The 18,088-nt window shown below is 43.9% G+C and overlaps 1 protein-coding gene across 2 annotated transcripts in view; it reads left to right on the forward strand.

The window, feature by feature from the left end:
- The window catches only part of ARHGAP10 (Rho GTPase activating protein 10), a 322,934-nt gene that overhangs the window by 222,265 nt on the left and 82,581 nt on the right, over nucleotides 1-18,088 (forward strand). For both annotated transcript variants that reach the window (XM_057726057.1, XM_057726056.1), the window contains 2 exons: nucleotides 4,802-4,907; nucleotides 6,653-6,812. In XM_057726057.1, the coding sequence (XP_057582040.1) occupies nucleotides 4,802-4,907; nucleotides 6,653-6,812 (266 nt within the window). The remainder of the gene's footprint in view (nucleotides 1-4,801; nucleotides 4,908-6,652; nucleotides 6,813-18,088) is intronic.

Raw genomic sequence — 18,088 nt, forward strand, 5'->3', positions numbered from 1 at the left:
ACTTCTGACACTGTAGGTGAGGGTTGCTGCCTTTGACCTTTATGTAAATGGAATCAGTGAGTGGATGAGTGCGGTACGGTATTCATTGCTGGTACAGTAGTCCACTGTGTGGATCTACCACCACCTGCCTCTTCTGCTCTTGGTGGGTACTTGCGTTGCTTCAGTTTGGGGCAATTACATGCGAGCTACTGCTGTGAACATTCCGCCATGCATCCTTTAGTGAATGGTCCTGTGAGTGGCGCCCTGGGGTCATGGGGAATGTGTGTGTTCAGCATTAGTAGATACTGCCGAACAGTTCTCCAAAGTGGTTGCACGGGTTAGTTATTCCCTCTGAGTTACTGTATGACAGTGCCAGTTTCTTCGTATCCTTGCCCAAGCTTAGTATTCACTTAAAGTCCTCCTGATGGGTGTCTAGGAGCCCTTTATTGTGGTTTTAATTTCTATTTTCCTGATAACTAATGAGGTTTAGTGCCTTTTCCATACACGTCCTGGTCATATGGCTATCCCCTTTCATGAAGTTTCTGCTTCGTGCTTTTCCCTGTTTTTCTTTTGAGTTCTTTCACTCTTTTCTGATTTGTAGGAGTTCTATATAGTCTGATTGCATGTTCTTTCTTGATTGTATACATTTCAGATTTTGTGTTTTTTTAACTGAATTTTTGTCTCAGTTTTCTAAAATTTTAGCAAAACAGATCATTTTTACGACAAGAAGGTAAAACTATTATCATTTTGAGGAAAGAAATCCCTAAATCACGCAGAAAAAGACAGATACTGTGTGATCTCACTTATTTGTGGACTCTTAAAAAAAACCCAAATGAAGAAACAAACAGCCAAGCCTCCCCGCCCCCCCGCCCCCGGTTCATAGGTACAGAGAACAGATGGGTGGTTGACAGAGGTGGGAGGCGGGAGGGTGCGCAAAATGGGTGAGGGGGTCAAAAGGTACACACTTCCAATTATAAAATAAATGAGTCATGAGGATGTAATGTACAGCATTATGACTGAAGTTGCTAATACCGTGTTGTATATTTGAAAGTTGCTAAGAGAGTAAATCGTAAAAGTTCTCATCACAAGAAAGAAAATTTGTAGCTGTATGTGGTGTTAGATGTTAGGTATTGTGGTGATCATTTTGCAGTGTATCCAAATATTGAATCAGTGTGTCGTACACCTGAAACTAGTATAATGTTATGTCAATTGCACCTCATTTATAAAAACAAAACAAAAAACCCACCAAATTCCCCTTTCTTGATCTGCTTTACCTTTCTTTCCCCTTCCCTTCACTTTCTCCTGTTTTGAACCATTGGTCTGAAATCCCACCCTTGCCTTCCTGTTCAGCACCTCACTCTTTAACCTCCCTATTTTTGTTAAAATTGGTAAATGTAGCCAAATCCAGAGCCCGTTCTCTGTCTTTTGAGTCCCCGACCTCTCCTTAACTTGATAGCACTAGCTCCCCAGTCTTTGCAGGTTTCTTCTCACTTGACTTTCTGATGACACTGCACCTCCCTGGTCCTCCTCTTGCCTCTTCCTCCTCCTGTGCTTTGCTTGGCTCCCTGTTGGCATCTCCCCTGTACGTTTTTGGAGCTCTTTCCCTTGGTGCATCCTCTGTTAGCGTCTGAAGTGGTTGGGCAGCCTTGACCACGTGCTGGCACCCTTTGGAGAACATGGCTAGCCTTCAACTCTAAAGCCTCTTCCCCTTTCCAGATACCTGCTAGGGTACCAGCCCCTGAATGTCACTTTCTCCATCACTTCCACCATCATCTTCCTCCTCAAACCCACTTTGCCTCCTGGGTTCCTGTCTGTCAGCAGAACTGACCGTACTGCCAGATAACGCAGACATGAAACATCAGTCATCTTTGCCTCCTTCCTTCAGCTCACAGCTAGTCTGAGGCTAAATTCTGTCAACTCTCCCCCTTCCACAGTAGCTCGCACCTAAGAGGAACACGTACATCAAAAGTAACACAAACATCAGCAGTGTTTGCTAACGGTGGTCCAGTGCCTCTATATGCCAGCCACTCGGGCTAAGTGCTTTACATATGCCACCTCACTGAATCTCAGAGTGGCCTTCTGAGATAGTGTGGTTCACTTCATTTTGCAGATGAGGAAACTGAGGCCCAGCGAGATCAGGTAACTTGCTCAAGGCCACTTAGCTGTCAGTTGGAAGCAGTGATTCCACCACCTAACTGCAGACTATACTTCTTTGCTCTATTTCCTTATTTGTAGTTCTACTACTGCCCCCTGCCCCAACCCTTCCTGCCTCAATACTTCTTTTTTTTTAAATAAATAAATAAATTTATTTATTTGCTGTATTGGGTCTTCGTTGCTGCACATGGGCTTTCTCTAGTTGTGGTGAGCGGGGGCTGCTCTTCGTTGTGGTGCACGGGCTCCGCATTGTGGTGGCTTCTCTTGTTGCAGAGCATGGGCTCTAGGTGCATGGGCTTCAGTAGTTGTGGCACATGGGCTCAATAGTTGTGGCTCATGGTTTCCAGAGCACGGGCTCAATAGTTGTGGCTCATGGTTTCCAGAGCACAGGCTCAATAGTTGTGGCGCATGGGCTTAGTTACTCCGCAGCATGTGGGATCTTCCTGGAGCAGGGATTGAACCTGTGTCCCCTACATTGGCAGGCGGATTCTTAACCACTGCGCCACCAGGGAAGTCCCAATACTTCTTGCCCACAAAGTATTTCCCTGTGAATTTTCTCTTTTCCCCATTCTAATTCATCCTCCAAAAATTTCAGGTGTATCTTCCCCTCTGCTCATATTCCTTCCTTGCTTTGCTTTTAGTGACTAATTTAGAAGCTAACAGTAAAGACAAGTTCTGCTTTTTAATTAATTTTTATTGGAGTGTAGTTAATTTACAATGTTGTGTTAGTTTCTGCTTCACAGCAGAGTGAATCAGTTACACATATACATATATCCTCTCTTTTTTAGATTTTATTCTCATATAGGCCATTACAGAGTGTTGAGTAGCGTTCCCTGTGCTACACAGTAGATCCTTATTAGTTATATACTTACATATAGTAGTGTGTGTATGTCAGTCCCAGTCTCCCAGTTTATACCTCCCCCTTTCCGCATAGATAACCATAAGTTTGTTTTCTACATCTGTGACTCTATTTCTGTTTTCTAAATAAGTCCATTTGTACCATTTGTTTTGGTTCTACATATAAGTGATATCATATGATATTTGTCTTTCTCTGCCTGACTTCACTCATTATGACAATCTCGAGGTCCATCCATGTTGCTGCAAATGGCATTATTTTGTTGTTTTTTTATCCCTGAGTAATATTGGTCTTTCTAGACCAAAGTTTGGCTCTGACCACCTCTCTATAAGTTTAAGGTGCCATCTCTGAATAGGCTATGTGTATTCTCACATTGTTTGCTGAATCCAGAATGTACCCCTCCACCCTCAGTTCCACCTTTCCCTGAAATCTTTCTTGTCCTTCAAGCCCCAACTCAAATAGTCTTCCTTGTGTGAAACCTTCCTGATTGTCCCTGCCAGCTCTCTGTGAACTTCCATAGCGATTTGTAATTTTCCTTCCTGCTGTGGTAAACTGAGCACCTGGCTCTCATCAGTCACTTCTTTGACACCCCTGGAAACTCTAGCATAATTCTCAATAATAAACATTTTATTGATTTGTTTCATCATTTTCTACCGACCCAATAAAAGGAATTTGCCCACAGTGTTTGTGAGAGCCATGGACGATAGTACCAAAGTCTAAAGGATAAAAGAATGCTGTTGATATTTGTTCCCCAAGGCTGCTGTGAGAAAGTACCACACACTGAATAGCTTAAAGCAGCAGTAGTTTATTCTCTCAGTTCTAGAAGTGAGGTCCCAAATCAAGGTGTAAGCAGGGTCATACTCCCTTGGAAGACTCTAGGGAGGGATCCTTCCTTGCCTCCTCCACCCTCCGGTACTTCCTGGCAATCCTTGGCATTCCTTGGCTTGTAGACACATCACTCCAACTTTTGTCTCCACTGACACATGATATGCTCCCCTCCCACCTCATAGCCAGGTACCAGGTAATCAGGAACAGTCTCTGTACCCCCAAGCCTACTGAAAGAGTTCACACCAACCAATCTTGAGCCTGCTTACCCTGCCATGCCTGTTCCTTCATGTGGATTCTGCAATAAAGCCTCTTGTGCGCATTTTCATTTTGCTCGTTGCCTCCTGACCGCCCCGGTGCTTCCTTGTGTGGCCCCGCCTGGCCCGCCATGCCTCCTGTTTCTAGGGATCTGTGCGGATAAGCATCTTCCTTCCTGACAGTTGTTTCCATGTCTGCGTGTCTTACCACACCTGATGGAAACAAATCCCTGGTACATTTAAAAACAGTCATATTCTGAGATACCATGGTGGGTTTTGTTTTTTTTTTTCTTTCAATTTCAGCATATTTTTGGAGGGGGGCGGGGATAGAATTTAACCCATAAAAGGGAAGAACCTGTTTGCTGATATTTTATTTGCATTCCATTGTGGGGCAGTGACCCAGTGACTAGACTCATCAGGTAAGTGAGGAACAGACTTGAGGTGCAGTGTGCCAGAGGGAGAAGCCATAGTCACCCTCTGTTCTTAAATATCCATGGAGGGAAAGGCACTAATTGCAGCTGTGCTGAAATTATGTTATGGGGGAGGCATAGAAAATTCATAATAGGGAGAAAGGTGGATTTCTTTTCCTTTGAAAGCTGGTAAAATACGTGTAAATTCTCAGCTTGAAGATTTAATGGATGAGCTGTTGTAATTGTTTTTAGGCATATATTTGACTCTGAGTTCTCTGCTAACCGTTCTTTTTCTTTTTCTTTTTTTTTTTTTTTTAAAGAAAGCGGCAGCCCAGAATCTCGTGTTAACGCTATCCATTTCTTGGTACACAAACTGCCAGAGAAAAATAAAGAAATGTTGGATATTTTGGTGAAGCACTTAACTAAGTAAGCCTCTTTTTCTTCTTAACTTACTTTATTTTGCTCTGGGCACCGTGTGGCGGTGTCGGATCTGTAACGCTTGGAACTGGGGCTGCGTACACAATACCAGGGACCACACCTGCGAGGGCAGGCTGGACACTTGCCTCACTATGTGTGTTTTGGACAAGAGTGATGAAATACAATGCTTTTGTGAAGTCGTGTAATTATTTGCTTAATATCACTGCCAGCAACTCAGGGTTTGATTTGAAGTTAGAAAAGAGAATCTTATACATTTCCCTGTACACAGATTCTGGAAATGTGATTATAAGCCTGTTAGCAAATTTAGCTGGTTTCACACCTACCTAACTCTGAGTCTGAACATGTCCTTTAAGTTTGTTTAATCTAATAACAGGTAGTTATTTCATAGGATCCAGTCTATTCCTTTCACTCCCTCTTTACAAAGCAAGCAGAATTGCATAATTCAGTGGAAAAATTAGCTCCTCATACGTAAATGACTCCTAGATCACTATAATTGTAAAATTTTAGAGGTGAGAGGAAGCTGAGGAATACTGTGTTTCTTAACCCATATTTCAGATAAAAAAGAAACTGAAGGCCAGAGGATATTATGAGCTTCCAAGGGTCCTACTGCTAGTATAGCTATTCTTTCATTTGGTCAGCAAATATTGGTTGATTGCCTTCTTAAGGTGCTAGCTGATACAGAGATACATAGTTGAACAAGATAGACAAAGTCCCTACTTTCATGAAGTCCCTTCTTTCTAAGAGGGAAAAGATAATAAACAGATGACAAATAAACATATAAAATAATTTCAGGCAATAAGTGGTAATAAGACCACGTGGAGTGAGGGATAAAGAATATACATTGGGGGGACTTCCCTGGTGGTTCAATGGATAAGACTGCATGCTCCCAATGCAGGGGACCTGGGTTCTATCCCTGGTTGGGGAATCAGATCCCACATGCATGCCACAACTAAGACCTGGCACAGCCAAAATAAATAAACAAATAAATATTTTTTTAGGAAAGAATATATGTTGGGTGTGGGACTATAAAGAGGGTTGTTACAGAACTTCATCTCTTTGAGGATGAAACCTTTGAGTTGAGACCCAAATTAGGTCTCAGGGCTGCTGAGAACAGTTGTCCAGGTTGTTCACTGCACAATGGTACTGAGCCACAGGGTTGAGTGTGGGTGTTCTGACAAAGCTCTGTGTGCTTGTGAAGGTGATTCTTAAAAAGATGCCAGTGATGTGATCTAGTAGTCCCTGGAAGCAAGGGTATCATGACCTGGGGACAGACGGGATGTTCTAAGTAAAAAGGAACGGTAAATGAAGGCCTTCAGGGACACAAGCTAAGCATATACATAGAAGTTTTTTTTAAGAACTTTTATTGAGATATAATTGACATACAATAAACTGCATATAGTAAAAGTGTACAATTTGATTTTTTTATTAGTATTATATATATGGCAATCCCAATCTTCCAATTCATCCCACCCCAATACATAGAGTTATTAAGGAAGATGCTGTGGTTATGCTGAGCATCAAAGAAAGGGAAGTAGGAAGGTAGGCAGGGACCCCCCCCCCCCCCACCACGTGGGGTCTTGCCAGATGTGGTTATTTCAGCAGCAGACATTGAGGACAGTTGAGTCTGGCTCCTTGTTTTTAGGGAAATACAGAGTGGCAGAATAGTCTACATTCCACAGTTATTGCGCCTTTTAACCAGTGACCTCTCTCCTCTCCCACCCCCATCTTATTAGTGTTTCAAATCACTCCAAGCAGAACCTCATGACCGTGGCAAATTTAGGAGTGGTGTTTGGACCAACTCTGATGAGGCCACAGGAAGAAACTGTTGCTGCCATCATGGATTTGAAGTTTCAGAATATTGTGGTGGAAATTTTAATTGAAAACCACGAAAAGGTAAAAGTGCTTTTTTTTTTTCTTAAAGAAATCCCTGTTTTGGGCTTGTCCCCATGTGAGGTACAACTGTCCTCTTGGATTTTCCTTCTGTCTCTTTTTATTTACTGATTTTATTATCATGATGGTGAGCCTGGTTCTGAGAAGTCCTCATGGCATTTCTGTCTTTGGATGGAGTTCCATAAATCTGAAGCCCACCTGATCTTCTGTTATCTCACTGGTTTAAGGAAGCAGCGTTTAATCCAGATGCAAACAAATATCGGAGATGTCATTGTGGACTTCTTATGTTTTTTGTTGCCTTTGTTCCTATCCTTGGATTTCTCACTCAAATTCTGTTTTCTGTAATACAGGGAAAACATTTTATGTCAATCTGTGTCACACCCTCCCTAGAGAAACACACACAACTGTCTGTCTCCTCACAGTTGGGCTAACAATTTCAGGGGATTCACAAGCATCCTCAAATCTGGGGCCTCCAGATTGAGAATCTCTGGCTTAAAATGAATAATCTCTTAGGTAACATATTAACATATCCTGTTGTTTGTTTCTCTGTATTCAAGAGAATACATGACGTTTCAAAATACAATAGACTCTTTCAAGAATGTTTAGATTCCCCCCGCCCCATTCTTTCATATAGATGAGGACCTGGCTGATAACTTCCTCACGTCTAAGATAGGGAATTGGAAAACTGTTAAATGCTCGGTCAACAACTTTGTTTATTAAATTCTCTAAAAAATTGAGATTGCGTTGTACGCCAGGCATGTATCAGGTGCTGGGATGTGAAGAGGAACATTACAGCCCCTGATGGAAAGCAAGTCACAGTCTGAGGGGTCAGAGCCCTGTTTTGGGACTTGTATCCCATAGCACACAGCCCTATCTAACATACTATGCAATTTACTTATTTTTCTAGTTGTTATCTCTTTCTTCTAGGTCTTTGAGGGCAGAGATCTGTTTACGCGTTTGGAAGAATACCTGGTACTCCTTAGGTGCTCAGTTAGTATTTATTTGGTGAATTAATGGATTCAGTGAAATTTATGGGGGTCAGAGGTGTGGGAAAGAAACAAAGAGAGGTGTAGTCCTTTTGAGCAAAGCATTGCAAGAATGTTTCTTGGATTCTTGTTGCATTTGCTGTTGGCTAAGAGCAATTCTAGCTGGTGCAAATATCGGTTCCCACTGAAAAGTTAGGCTTGAAACCTGGTTCGAGATTTGCTTTACCAGTATGGCAAAAGCAGCTTGTTTATGGGTATCAGACACTGGGGGGTGTTTTGGTTTTGTTTTTTGGTAGCTAGTGGTGCATTTATGCCTTCTTTTATGGTCCCATCAAACTGTCATTAAACCTCATTAGTGTGTGCGGCGAGCTATCCAGACAGCTTCATGGCATGATGGCTACTATTCATTTTGAGAAAAAGAAATAATTAGACTATAAGCTTCGAGACAATGTTTAGGAGCGCAACTATCATTAGATTAAATCCCAATTAGAGAACTTTTATCCAATTTATTTGTGAAAATACGGGCTCTGAGTCTTCTTCTCGGATAAAAGGCTCTCCATCTAATGCTGCAGCTTCCCATTTTCTTCTCTTATTTGAAGCTGGGAAGACAAGCACACGATTTTTTTCTGCTGGGAAGTAGAGAGGGCTGCTTTCACCTTGTTAACACATCTTACAGGAATTTCCAAGTGGCATTGGCGAGCCGATTACAATAGTTAGAGCAGATGGAGCTGGACCCACTCTCGGAGATGGAGCTTTATAGAATTAAGTAGAGGGCTTTTGGTTCTCCCTCTCTCGCTTTCTGTGGCCAGGCTAGATAGTGCTGTGAATGTACAGCTGATATTGATTGAAGTCCTGAGGTTTCCTACCAAGAGGAGGTGAGATACTGAGCTTGAGTCTTCACTGAGTTGTGTGGGTTTAAGTTTGGAAGCAGAGGGTTGCTGGGGTGGGGTGGGGTGGGGTGGGGCGGTTACCTTGGATTAGAGAACATTTTTGAGAACTTAATTTCCCCGTTACCTCTTTCTCCCCCCTTCAATTTCATCCTTGTCCACTTTCACTCTTACTCCTGGCTCTTTGTTACTGCTTAACTGGACTTCACGCAGGAGTCCAGGCTCTGCTATGAGAAAGGGTATTTCTGCTGACAAGGGTGATTGTGTAGAAACACTTTGTATGGAAGCCTGGCCCCACCTGAGCCACACGTTTCTTTGACAACTGATCCATGTACACCACCCAAAGGAGCTGATACTTGACTTGAATGTGATGAGGGAGGGAGATAGTTCCTCTTCATGTTTAAGAACACAGAGAAAGAGAGAGAGGGAGGATTGGAAACATTAAAAAAGAATAGTCTCGTGGGGAAGGAAAAAAAATCATAATTCAAAAAAGAGGGGGAAACTAGTGGTGAGACGAAATGGCCTAGGTGGCGTCTGTGAAGGAGAGTGAAGGGGGGAAAATGACAATAGAAGCAAAATGTTTTCTTTTCCTCAGTTACTTATTTTTCTTCCCTAGGAATGTGAGCAATGTTAACTCTGACCAGGAAAGTCACTAAGTCAGTGAAGGAAACTCTCAACATATAATTAAAGCAAGAAAGAAAGCTTCAGATTAATTTTGGAGTTAGAAAAAGACCCCTGGGTTAATCTGCCTTGGAGATCACATTTTATCCAAGCCTCTTTGCTGTCTTCATAAAATCCATATGTACTTTATAGGAAACTTAATCCATATGTTTTGGCTTCATTTCCACTCAGTACACTAAGATGCTGTTTTAAAAGAAGTGTTCGCAGGCCAAAAATATTATCAAGGTCTTTCTTCCCTTGCAAACCAGAAAATTTTATTTCCCAGGTGGAAAGTGTACTGTGGAATTCTGAAGGATTTTCAAATTGGGGCTGTGCCTTAGAATGTGTGAGCTTTGCATATGTTTTGTTCTTAAAGTATACAGTTGTCCCTCCGTATCTGCGGGGGATTGGTTCCAGGACCTGCTGTGGGTACCAAAATCCACGGATGCCCAAGTACCTTATATAAAATGGCATAGCATTTGCATATAAGCTGTGCACATTCTTCCATACACTGTCATCTCTAGATTACTTATAATACCTGATACAATGTAAATGCTGTGTAAATAGTTGCCAGTGTGCGACAAATGCAACTTTTGCTTTTCGGAACTTTCTGGCATCCTTTTTTCCAAGTGTTTTTGATCTGCTGTTGATTGAATCTGCTAGTGGGAAACCCATGGAGGGCAGACTGTACTTGTGGATTAATTCAGTATGTCTGTCATGAGTGCTGCTCTGAGTCAGACATGGTGTGAGATTTGGGAGAAGTGAAGACAGTTCAGTAGGGAAAAGAAGAAATGGCGGAGAGTAAGTGCTCTCAGACAGAGAGAAAGCTGTTGAGATTTTCTTTTTCTTTCCTTTTCTTTTCTTTTTTATTTTTTTTGGTGGAAAGGAAAGTTTGCTTTATTTTGGATGATAGCAACTGGGCAGGCGCCTGTCCAAAGGCCAGCTGCTCCTCCCCACCCCTGCCACAACCACTGGGCAAGAGCTTTTACAGACAGAGGGAAAACAGCACAGTCAGCTCTGACAGTCATCTTGAAACTAATCGTGAGGTGGTCTAATCAGTGTCATCTTGATTGTTTTAAGTACTTCTGCTCTTCCGTTCCAGGGTCGATTTGTTCCCATTTCCTTGAGACCAATTCTCGGAATTGTAGCTGCCGAGACTTTCGAGGAGACTTTATGTCCAACTGTGGGGAATCTGGAAAGTTTCCTGATTAGGTGATTTGAGTAGGTTTTAGAATGGAGTTTGAACAGGTGGAGGGGTTTTAAGGGGACACTTCAGGTGTGGGGCAGAATGTAATCAGAGAAACAGAGAGTAGGTGTGTGTTCTGGGAATGCAGCTCCTGTTGGAACGGGGGCGAGTAGCTTGAGATGAGGTTGGAAAGAGATCCGGGCCAGGTGTGGGGAGGTTGAGACGGCTACCGTACTTTGAATTTAATTTTAGAGATACCAGGGCCTTGCATCGTTTTTAAGTGAACTGCTTAATCTGGCAGCAGGGTTGGCAGTAGATAGTAGAGGAAGGAAAGACCAGGTGAGAGGTCCCATGGCATGGTCCTGGGAATCGGGGGTTACAGGCGGAGAGCATCAGTTGTGCAGTGGAGTAGACACAGTCTAGGCCCCGGTTTGTGGGGCCTCTCAGAGGAAGGTATGATAAATGATGCTGACTCCTCCATCCTGGGAGGATATTGGTGTTATTAATGAAAGGAGGGGGAAAATTTGGGCAGGAGGAAGGTGAGTTCAGTTTATAACAAGCAGAATTTTAGTTGTTGTCTGGTTATCCAACAAGATCAGCCCAGCAGACAGTTGGAGTTGTGGGGCTCAACCTGGGGAGAGAGTTTAGTGGGAGAAAGGGTACTGTATGGTATAAAGACATGAGACAGATATGAGAAAGAATTTACTGGTGCATCTGTTATATATAAGGTATTTATTTCACATGACCTGTGTGTGTGTGTATAATGCCCATCACATATATATACGTGATGGTATCCTTATATATATACAGAATCCTTATTGCATATCTTATCCCTTTATGCATATGAGAAAAACCGAAGGGTGAAAGATCCCTTGCTCACCGGCACACGGCTAGTAGGTGGCAGTGCATGGGTTTGCACTAAGAATTGTTCAACCCCAAAGCCTTTGCTTTTCGTCACTAGTAGGAGGGAAGAATAATATCTTTGAGAAACACTGAGATTTTACTCTTTGTGATGAAAGAGGAGCCAGGAGAAGCCCAGACAAGTTCAGTGTCAGGGTGGTCGAGGGGTGTTGTTAGTGATGCCCGTTGCTGTCAGGAGATGGGCAAGTATGAGGACTGGTGGAAGACGTGTTCTCTCCAAGAGCAGCATCTCTGTTGAGAACGCCGTATAAGGCCTTAAATGCGTGAATGATCAGGAATGGATGATCATATGTCTGGCTATGCTTCCAGTTTTTCCCATGTGACAGAAGAATATACAGGAGGAAAAGGCAGAGCAGATGTGACAGGGAAGGGAAGGGTGATGGGGACTGCTCCACCGGCATCGTCCACAGCTCTCTCATCGTTCTCATGTTCTGATCACCTGTTAGGGGGTGATCTTCAGAGGCGCTGAGTTACACGGGTGTGTAAAGAGCCCTCTTGAGTTACAGGGTCTGTTTCAATTGAGCTTGTTCTGCTATTTTATACGTTTTTAATGTCATATAAGAAATATATGTTTATAATACGACTCCCTCCTTGTCTCTGCCCTGCCCCAGTCCCCCAGGGCCTTTGAAGATTCTGAAGAGCCTTTGAGAATCATCAAAAAACAAACAAAAAAACCAACCCATATCAGGGTGGTTTTCTTTTAATATCTACCTTGTTTTGTGTTAATATTTAAATTGGCAATTTATATAAAGTAAGGTATGTAATGTTACTCTCCACCAAATCACTTTACAAAATACGTGTCATACTATAGTTATAATCCAGGTTATATTTGTCTTGGTAAGGGTTTTTTAGTTGGATTTTCAGTGCAATGGCTTGCTCTCATGGTCACTGATTCTCTCATGGTCAGTAGGTCATGAGGCTTTTTTTTCGAGTGTTAGCCTTTATATAGGACAGTTTCTGTGGACCACGAGGTGCTAAGAGTTTGTTTACATAAAACTTTTCCTTGGTGAAGATGCCTATAACTTTGCTAAAGAAGCATTGTCACCTTTTAAGTGGGCTCTGTGTCAGTCTGTGTCTCGTTTTTCCTGGTGAGAAAATGGAAGCTGTTTGATGGTCACATTTTGTTGGAAAAGGCTGATGCACGTTCTTGTTCACGAGTTTCTTCAGCAGACTTCGCTTTACCCCTCATCATAACATGGGTTGCAAAGTTCTTGAATAGCCTGAGTCCTCTAGTCACAGAGGAGCCTGGAAAGAGTAAAGGTGAGAGGGGCGTGTATGTTTCCCCTCAGGTGTCCAGCGTAATCCCCAGAACATTAAAGAACATGCACGTGGAGAAGGGTATCCGGTGGTGCAGTGTATCATTTTTGTTAACCTTGGGACTGACTTTCTGACCTGCATCCACCCACCTTTGCCAAAAGCTAGGACAACGTGTCTCTGCTTCCAGGTTCATGGTGGGATGGACTCCCTGTTCGGGCCCTACCTGCAGTCCACGTGTGGTCTGTTTTGGGTACAGGGCAGCCCGTTCCTCCCCCATTCCCGTAGCTTCAGAAACCACACCCAGCCTGGCCCTCTCCTGGGGGTTGGTCTCTGTCATCCTTTAACGCCAGGGAAGCCAGAGTGGATAGCATGCAAGCCATTTTTCACTAAGTGCGAGGAACCTTCCCGTCTTAGGGCACGCTTGCTGTTTAATGGGGGAAAGAATCCTTTTAAAAAAAGAACCCAGCCTAAAATGCATCTTGATTTAGCTTTGCTGGCACTGGGTTGCTAGGCAGCACCAGTTTTCATGTGAGAGGAAAAGAAATATCTTAAGCAGCAGCAACAGCAATAAAACTCCAGAGTTTCTTAAAGTTGGTGTCTGCCTGAGACGTGGCCACTCAGCGGAGAGGTCAAACCCTGCGGCAAGAATATTTGACAAATTTTCAAGAGGTGTTTTTTTTTTCCCCTCCAGTTTTCATAAATGTTGGCCTTTTTGGCATAGCCACGAAAACATACTTTGCTGTTAGTTTTTTGTTTTTTTGTTTTTTCTCTCCAAAGGGTACGTGCATTTTCTGGAGTGTTTAGAAAGAAGCATTAAAAGCACGGGAAACTTTCTGCCTTACTTTCTCCTTCCTTTTAAGGAGAGCTGGAAAATAATGATGACATTGTCTTCTGCTCTTTTCACTTAGCTCCAGCATGGGACGCCTCTGCTGTGTAGATGGTAGATAGTATTTTCCCATGGGACTAGAGTGGTTTGATGCGAGCATATTTGGGAGACAAGGGTCTTTCATTTGGCAGCATTTTTGCGTCCAGTAGAGACAAGGCACTGGGACTGTCTCAGGAAGACTGAAGAGCTACAGTGTAGAAAGGGGGGTGGGGGGTGGGTGGGCGGTGGTTATTCTCTGTTGTCTAAGAAAGCATGCTAGGTCCAAGGGAGCAGAACTCACTGGGAGGTGAGTTTTTTTTGTTTTTTTTTCTTCAGATTTTAGAATATTTCTTTTTTTTGGTTTTTTGTCTATTTTTTTAAAGCTCTTTATTGGAATATAATTGCTTTACACGGTTGTGCCAGTTTTTGCTGTACAACAAAGTGAATCCGCTGTATTTGTACATATACCCCCATATCCCCTCCCTCCCGCGACTCCCTCCCACCCTCCCTATCCCAGCCCTCTAGGTCATCACCCATCATCGAGTTGATCTCCGTGTGCTCTGCAGCCGCTTCCCGCTAGCTGTCTCTTGTACACCTGGTAGTGTGTATATAGGAGGTGAGTTTTGATTCAGCAGAAGGAAGAACTCCATACTCTTAGTGATCATGAGACCATGCTCATGGTAGAGACGGGTCTGAGGAGTTGGAGGAAAGCTGGCGGACGGCCGAGGTCCGGCCCACCCTGAACGTCTCGGCCAGAGACTCTGGAGACACAGGGCTGCAGAGACAAGTCCTCAGAGCTTGTCTCAGCGCTTGGAGCTTGGCGTTGAATCAGTATTGGTAGAATTAAAAATGATGAGGAGGAGGCTGATCCTTTTGCTCGCCTCCCTTTTGTGTTGCTTGTGTCCCCAGCAATACGCGGAGTGCTTGGAAGGGAAAATAATCCAAGAGTGAGGGGCGGGCCTGGCGGGGTTCGTGTGGGTGGCAACTGTGACTTTCCGTACGGGACAGCAGCGTGTGGGGTGTTTATGCGCTTGGCTTCGCATGAACAAAGCGCCCTCTTTTTAATTGTCTTTTGCAAAATAAAGAAACCAGCTCTCAGAGCTGTCTCTTCCGTAGCTCTCGGGATAAAATTGAGAAGAGTCATAATGATAGCAGCCGGTATTGGCAGAGGGATGGTTATGTGCTGGTGCTAAGGGCTCTGCTCCTCATATGACGTTTTATTGAAGTAATCTACAGACCGTATCACAGAACGTAGCAGAGCGGGCTGTTCCAACCCAAGTAAAATTCCTCGGGGTGGCATCTCAGCTGCACCAAGTTGCGTGACATTGGTGACCCAGCCATCCCCGGCCCCCCCCCCCCCCCCCGCCCGCACTTAACCTCATCGTCTGTTTCCTCATCTGTGAACTAGGAAAAGCTAATGTCCCTACCCAGCAGAGACCCAGGGCGAGGATGAAGTGAGCTATCTTATAAACGAGGAAAGTGAGGCTCAGTGACGTGCTCACGTGGCCAAGCTGGGGTTTGAATCCGGTCAGTCTGCCTCCAAAGCCTATCCCCTAACGTCTGCAGTTTAGCCGTTTGATAATGTGTGTATAAATATACGCATTTCATATCAAACAACTGTAATGACTTATTTGCTTTTAAAAGACTATTTTTTAGAGCAGTTTTAGGTTTATAACAAAGTCGAGAGGAAGGTGCGAAGATTTGCCATCCCCTCGCCTGCACGCATGCACCGCTCCCCCGTCATCAACACCCACCGCCCGAGTGGTCCATTTGTTACAGCTGAGGGACCCACCTTGACACAGCATTAATGCCCCGGTATATTTACGGTTCAACTCTTGGTGTCATACGTCCTTGGGTTTGGCCACATGTTTGCTGACACGCCCATGATCATCAGCATGTTTTCAGGGTCCTGAAAACCCTGTGCTCAGCCTGTTCCTCTCCGCCCCCCCAGTCCAGCTGTCACTGATCTTTTTACTGTCTTCACAGAGTTACCTTTTCCAGAGTGTCATACAGTTGGACTCTACAGTGTGAGCCTTTTCAGATGGCTTCTTTCACTTAGTAATGCGCATTTAAGGTTCCCCCACGTCTTTTCATGGCTTGGTAACTCATTTCTTTTCAGCGCTGATTTGTATTTTGAGAGAACCAGGAGGATTGTTATGTAAATAACTGTTACACCCAGTGGGTAAAGACAGGAAAGCAAACTCCTCTCACCGGGTCTTCCCCCTGCCCCTCTGATGGCTTTCATGGGACACACACCCCGCTTCTGAGATGCATCCTTTCTAGGTTTCAGCAGGCAGGGTCAGTCCTCTCGGCTTCACCGTGGATAAAAGCTCTAGCTGAGCCCTGGTGGTCATCCCCATCCTCGTCTTCGTCACCATCAGCATCATTAATAAAGGAGAACAGCCTGCCTGATCCTTATCAAGGGCTCACATGGTATTCTACATCGTGAGCTCACTTAGTACCTGCTCAACAACTCTATCAGGTAGACAGCACCATCCTTATTTTACAATTTGATAGATGGGGCTTAGGGTGAGAATTCACCCACAGCACAGAGCTAGGAAATGGCGGCGCTGGGATTTGAACCCAGGACTGGCTGGCTTGGGAGGTGGAGCCGTCATGCCTTCCACTCTACTGCCCCTCTTTCCATCCTCAGTGGCTGTCAGTGGAAGGCTTTGTGTTCAGGGTCACTGTCTAATGGGCAGGACTGCAATATTCTGATGCTCAGAAACAGCAGGTCTGGAATATATGTAGGTTGAACTACAGCACTAAAAACAGAATATTTTGATGTCTCAGACGTGTTTTCAGATTATCTAAAATTACACCAAATAGTATAAGTGGTGAAGTATAAACATGGAGTATCACTTCAATAATAGGTAAAGAACTGCTTTTTCAAAAGTGTAAGTCAGAGTATTGAGAATAAACTACATTTTTTAAGCTCTTTATTGGAATATAATTGCTTTACACTGTGCCAGTTTTTGAGGTACACCAAAGTGAATCAGCTGTATTTATACATATATCCCCATACCCCCTCCCTCCCGCGACTCCCTCCCACCCTCCCTGTCCTGGCCCTCTAAGGCATCACCCATCATCGAGTTGATTTCCCTTTGTTATACAGCAACTTCCCACTAGCTATGTATTTTACAGTTGGTAGTGTATATATGTCTCTGGTACTCTCTCACTTTGTCCCAGCTTCCCCTTCGCTCCTCGCCCCCCCAGCCGCGTGTCCTCCAGTCTGTTCTCTGCATCTGCTAAACTACATGTTTTTTAACAAAGGCTTTAGAATGAAAAATGATAAAAGTTTATATAGTATGTGTACTATTGAAGCCTATACCATGATACTCTAGCCATTTGCATCAGAATAGGATACTTGCAGAAAAAAGTTTTTTTTCCCCCTTTTTCCTAGAAAGATGTCCTACTGCTTTGTAGACAGGGCTGGGAAACAGGTATTTTTCTAAATTCTGAAACCATAGTCTCCCCTTTTTACTTCTCTCTGGGTCCCCCCTCATCTGTAGTGTCCTGTAGTCATTTAGTACAGATATGTCCTAGCAGACAGCCCAGCCCCTAGTGTTCACTGAGGAGACAGACCCCTCCAGCATGTTTGTAAGACTTGGTGCCCCTCTAATTTAGGTCTGCTGATGAGAGCTGGCTGAACTCACAAGAGCAGTCACACTGGAATCTGGGCTGGGTGAGATTCTCTCTTCCAGAGATTTGGAGTTGGGATGTGGGGTGGCTTCTGGGCTTGGGGCTGAAGAGACTGCTGTGATGGGTCAGGTGCTGAGTGCAGGAAGGCAGTGGTCTGGGAAGGGTCAGGAAGCTGATCACAAGAGGGATGTAGAGGCAAGAGGTGGAGAGTTGTTGGTCGACTCTTGTTGGTTCCTCCTTCAGGGAAATGTTGAGGTCCAGCTCTTTCTACTTCCTGCTACTCCTTTTAATAAATCTCTTTTTACTTATGTCAGCTTGGTAATGCTTTGGTTGCAACCAAGTCATCTTTGGATAGTTGGAGAAAAAGCACAGCGTAAGGTACCTGCCAGTTTGATAAATTCAAAGATAGACAGTTTATCCATTGGCTTTGATTTGACTCAGTGCATGTGTTGGTGAGTTCAGGTAGCACCTGCATGTCTTTGAGACCAGCTGCTCCTCGGGCCCAGTCCTTATGAAAACAGATCAAGTGGGTCTGGTTGACATAATTTTAGATGGAAACTGATACTTTGAGGTCACCCAAACCTGAACCTGTTGGTCTGTTGCCATGAATTTATGACTAGACCTTCTTTAACTTTCTTCTTCTTAGACCAAGGTTGAAACCGGAAGTGACCTTCCTCTCAATTCTCACATTGTTTCTTTCTTGCCAGGTAATGGTTTTCCTAGTGCTCAGTCTCCAGTCTCATACTTATTTCACCCCTAGTGCGTTCTTACACATCTCCTGGCAGGTTGGGCCTCTGGTCTGCTGTTCAGTCAGTCAGTTGGCATTTTAAAGTCCACTCATGCATCTGACATCCTTTTTCTCTATCAAGAGCAAT

The sequence above is a fragment of the Hippopotamus amphibius genome, chromosome 3 (assembly GCF_030028045.1).
Source record: "Hippopotamus amphibius kiboko isolate mHipAmp2 chromosome 3, mHipAmp2.hap2, whole genome shotgun sequence".
Classification (NCBI taxonomy): Eukaryota; Metazoa; Chordata; class Mammalia; order Artiodactyla; family Hippopotamidae; genus Hippopotamus; species Hippopotamus amphibius.